This window comes from Propithecus coquereli, unplaced genomic scaffold, assembly GCF_000956105.1.
Source record: "Propithecus coquereli isolate 6110/MARCELLA unplaced genomic scaffold, Pcoq_1.0 Scaffold584, whole genome shotgun sequence".
NCBI classification, from domain to species: Eukaryota; Metazoa; Chordata; class Mammalia; order Primates; family Indriidae; genus Propithecus; species Propithecus coquereli.
Window position 1 is genome coordinate 130,974 of NW_012151774.1, and position 4,757 is coordinate 135,730.

Genomic DNA, 4,757 nt, shown 5'->3' on the forward strand with positions numbered 1-4,757 from the left:
CCAATTAATTTCTTTCTATTTTTAGTAGAGATGGGGTCTCGCTGTGTTGTCCAGGCTAGTCTCGAACTCCTGACCTCGAGCGATCCTCCCGCCTCGGCCTCCCAGAGTGCTGGGATGACAGGTGTGAGCCACCGCGCCTGGCCGCTGTCCGGGTTCTGAGGGCTGGATGTCCCTGCCAGCTCCGCACCCCCCTCCCGCCCCTCTGTACAGGCCCTGCACAGACATCTCTTCGTTGGGGGTCCCTGCGGTCGCTCCTGTTCCCTGCTGGAACCTGCCAGGCGACCCACATTCGACATCTCAGAACCCTGCTTGGCGTGAATGCGTCCGGCCTGGGGCCACGAGCTTCCGCTTCCGAGAACAACAGGGACAGGAAACGTCACCTGCTGAATCCCAGTGGCAGGTCTGATTTTACAAGACACTGGGCAGCCGCTTGCGGTGGGGGCGAGGTTCTGGGGGCCTCTGCTCGGGTGGGGAAGGGTGCGAGGTCGAGGGTGGACCCTTAGTGGAAGGTAGAGGAGGCTCGGAGTAGAAAAGAATCCATTCCCTCATTGGAGAAGAAAGAAAAGGGTCTCCAAGGTCAAGGATAAGGTCAGGGCAAGGACTCCGGTGAGTTCGCAGCCAGTGTGCGCAAGGCGGCTCCATAACGCGCGGGCTGCCCACCCTGGCTTCGGGTCTCGGCGTTTCAGGACGGCCGAGAGCCGCCTCTCGAAAGAATCTCAGCCACCCTGAACCCTGAGTCCCAGAGAGCCACCGGGAAGGCTGGGGGTGCCCGGCCAATTCCTAGGGACTGGGAAACACGGGGACATCTGAGAGCCAGGCAGGGTTTCCAGCTGACTTTGTAGGAAGCGGGGAGCCATCGACTGTTCCGTAGGGAGAGCAAACTGAGGAAAGTGCTCTCCCAAGAAGGGAAACGTGAGCACGGTTGGAGAGAGGGGAGCACCGAGGCAGGGAAGCTGCTCGGAGGGGCCTGGCTCTGTCCTTGATACTCACCAAAAGAGCCTTATCACGTTCTTGCCGTCTGAGCAAGAAGAAGTCCTCGTCCCCAGACATGTGGAAAGGATTCGCCGCAGGGTCAGGAGTCGTCCCAGGCTCTGGAAGGGAGACAGCTCGTCGCAGAGAGGGGCGGTCTGTGCCCTCGGGCTCCTGGCACCCTTCCAGCCCAGCACGGGACAGCAGGAGCCAATGGCACGTGCTCTCTTGATCGAGCCGTGCCTGAAGTCCGCCCCTGGATCTTCTCGCTCCGTAAAGTCACCTCTGCGCTCTAACCTAGGTCGAGTTGGGCTTCCGTCCCTGGCATCTGAAAGAGACCTTGTGAACACAGCCCCTCTTGGGTCTCCGGTATTTAAAGTCTGTGCCCTCAGAGAGGAGTCTATTGTGTGTACCGCCAGGAAGTTGGGTGGAGGGGTGGACTGAGCCTGCAGGCCCGTCCCTGCACCAGCCCACTCCCACCCCTGGAAAGGTTACAAAATGAATTTTAAAAATCTAGGACAGGGGCCGGGCACGGTGGCTCACGCCTGACATCCCAGCACTCTGGAAGGCCGAGGAGGGAGGATCGCTGGAGGTCAGGAGTTCGAGACCAGCCTGAGCAAGAGCGAGACCCCATCTCTAGTAAAAATAGAAAGAAATTATCTGGACAACTAAAAATATATACAAAAAATTAGCCGGGCATGGTGGCGCATGCCTGTAGTCCCAGCTACTCGGGAGGCTGGGGCAGGAGGATCGCTTGAGCCCAGGAGTTGGAGGTTGCTGTGAGCGAGGCTGACGCCACAGCACTCTAGCCGGGGCAAGAGAGTGAGACTCTGTCTCAAAAAATAATTAAATAAATAAATTAAAAGAACAAAGTAAACAGCAGACAGACAATGAGAGAATGAGGGACGTTCTATGGGACAAATGACACCGTTGCTGGACAAAGCACACACTGAGATATGTAGGGATGGAATGGGCATTCTGGATTGTACTTGAAAATACCCCGGCAAAGACGGAAAAGAGAGAAAGGATGGAGTCCATGGACTCCGAGGTACGGGAAGAATCCCTTTCCCAGAAAGGCTGAGTTGGCTGATGGGTAGCTTTGCCCTTCCCTTTGCTCCTTTTCCCTGCCTGGAATCAGCTGTGCGCAGGCCGGAGCTGCAGCAGTCATTCTGTGACCCAGAGGCAACCTTGCAGTTGAAAGCCCTAATCCCTTTCTGGCAAAATAGGAAGACTTGGGACCCGGTCACCTCGATGATGTCACTGAATTGCGGTTTGTGGAGCCTCAGGGAATCCCGCACTGCCTCCCACGTTTCCCACAAATGGGGGGAAAAACAAATCCTACTGTGTTTACATTCTTGGTAGCGCAGCCCTCCGTAACTCGGTACCTAATGGAAAAGAAGCATTTCCCTCTGCCCTTAGTACTGGAGACTAGGTCTGAGGGCATCTAGGAGCAGAGGGACAGGGTTTGCCTCCTCCCAGCTTGAAGGTTACCTTTTTTTGCCTCTTTCTCCGGTTTTTCTTCAGCGATTGAAGAAGAATTGTTTCTCATCGATTCCGGGCTGTGTCCTGGAGAGACACAAAGCGGGGGCCCCGGCCGTGACTCATCCGGCCGTGACAGCCGTGATCATTGCACGAGGCAGGGAGTCTCCGGACACCCGGGGGCTCTGGCCTCAGCGCCCTCATCTGCCTGCTGAGCTTGGCTTCTCTGAGCCTCAGTTTCCACATCTGAGATGTTCGTACTGACTCCGCCGGGAAGGTGGGAGAACTGGGCGGGAGAAGATGGCCTTGAACGTCCCTAGCACACATACCCGGAACATAGCAGGTGCCTTGCACCCTCTGTTCCCATCCTTCAGTTTGTTCCTTTGAGTGGACCATTTCACAGATGGACACACTGAGGCTCAGGGAGGCCAAGGACCCCAGCCTCTGACTGCTGGCCTGCTCAGTGCCTTGCCGCCCGGGGCTCCCCTTAGGGCTTAGATGGAGGACCCAAAGACCCCCCCCCCGTGACCTCAGGGGGCTCCCACTGCCACTCCACGGCGAGAAGTGGTCTCTCCAGCAGACCTGGCTCACCTGAGGCCAGGTGGGCTGGCTCGGAAGCCAGGGCCCCGCTTGCCCCCCAGAGACCGGCATGTCCCCATCCCAGGGGTGGGCTCCTCAGCGCCCCCTTTAGGTGACACGTTACCACGGGGACCCTGCTGCCTGTTGTTCCCTGCAACAGGTGCCCAGAGAGGGAGGAAGCGATTTGGCCTGACACCTCCTCCGTGCTGACCCAGGAATCATCCGGAGCTCAGCGATCCCAGTCTACGCCAGCAGGGTGGGAGCCGTCCGAGCGTGTCCCCGATCTGGGGCTGCACAGAGAGCCGGGCGTCTCGGGGCCGGGTGGGGAAGGGTCTGCCGAGGAACCTGACCAGCCTTCGGGGCCGGCAGAGCAGACAATGCGTGGGGGGGCGGGGGGCAGTAGGGCGCGGTGAGGCCTGCGGAAAACTGGAAAACTCGGGAGCTTGGGCTGCCGAATGACATCACTGTTTTCTTTCTCCGTGGGTATATGGTTACATATCCGCATAGTGTGATTACATTATGCAAATCAGAATATTTGCATAGTGTGATTACATTATGCAAACCAGAATATCTGCATAGTGCGGTTACACCATGCAAATCAGAATATTTGCACAGTGTGATTACATTATGCAAATCAGAATATTTGCATAGTATGGTTACATTATGCAAATCAGAATGTTTGCATAATGTGATTTAAACAGACCCAAACCAAACTTCCGCTCTGATCTGGCCAACTGTGGTTCCTGCCTCATGGCTGCATCTAGAACCACCAGAACCCTCGAGGGAGTCCAGACCTCACCGTCCTGAGCTGGGAGGCTGTCTCCGACCTCTGAGACAGCCCTAACCCTAGCCTGGTACTTACTGCCATAGGGCATGCTCTTGGAGACCCTCGTGGACAGTGTCCTGGACATCCTGGTCCATGCAAAGTGTGACCTCGGCTAAAGGAGACCCTCACCTGGGGAGGGACACGGTGATGAGCTGGCCGGTCCCCAGGCCCACACCTCCGGTTCCCCTGAGTGGCCGACAACAGCCGGCACTTTCCGAGGGCTCACCGTGTGTTGACATCTACTTGCTCCTACCTCCCCTACCCATGCGGGGTCCACTCGCCCTTCCTGGCTTTGGTTGTAGCTGCCTAATCTTCACGCTCTTAGAACACGCCAACCGCCGTCTGCCTCAGGGCCTTTGCACGTGAGGCCTCCTCGGCCAAAAACATCCTCCCTTACCCGGTTGTGGTTAAAAACCGGAGCTCAAATGTCACCCCTTCCCTCCCCACCACATCCGGAGTGCTTACTCTCTCCCCACCCCCACGGGACCTCCATCAATTTTCTTCTCTGCTATTGCCACTACCTGACTATACTTTAAAAAATCAGTTTATTCTCTTATTTCCAGCTAGAATGCAAGCTTCAAGAGAACAGGGGTCTTTTCTGCTCATCCCTCGGCCTTGGCATGGCTCAACTATTCAAGGAGTGAATTTTCATCTTTGCAGGGGGGACAGGCTGAGATTCGGCACGGTGTCCAAAGCCACACAGCCAGGCAGGGCTAGAGCCGGATGGAAACCAAGGTCGTCTGACTCCTAACGCTTGCTTGGCCCGCGTTCCTACAGTGCCCTGTGCAGAGGGATCCCGAGCCCAGTCTTGGCGGGCCTCCCCCCGGGCCCACATAGCCAGGTGCACAGGGATGGGGGTAGGAGGGATGGAGGGATGGGCGGGCGGGTGAGCATGTAATAAACC

At 57.1% G+C, this 4,757-nt stretch overlaps 1 protein-coding gene across 1 annotated transcript in view; it reads right to left on the reverse strand.

Moving 5' to 3' along the window:
• The window catches only part of CCDC37 (coiled-coil domain containing 37), a 21,579-nt gene extending 17,724 nt beyond the window's left edge, over nt 1–3,855 (reverse strand). The window contains exons 1-3 of the mRNA XM_012658378.1: nt 2,778–3,855; nt 2,461–2,535; nt 991–1,091 (exon numbers count right to left, since the gene is read on the reverse strand). Coding sequence (XP_012513832.1) covers nt 991–1,091; nt 2,461–2,535; nt 2,778–3,099 — 498 coding nt within the window. The 5' untranslated portion in view covers nt 3,100–3,855. The remainder of the gene's footprint in view (nt 1–990; nt 1,092–2,460; nt 2,536–2,777) is intronic.
• Between the last annotated feature and the right edge of the window lie 902 nt (nt 3,856–4,757).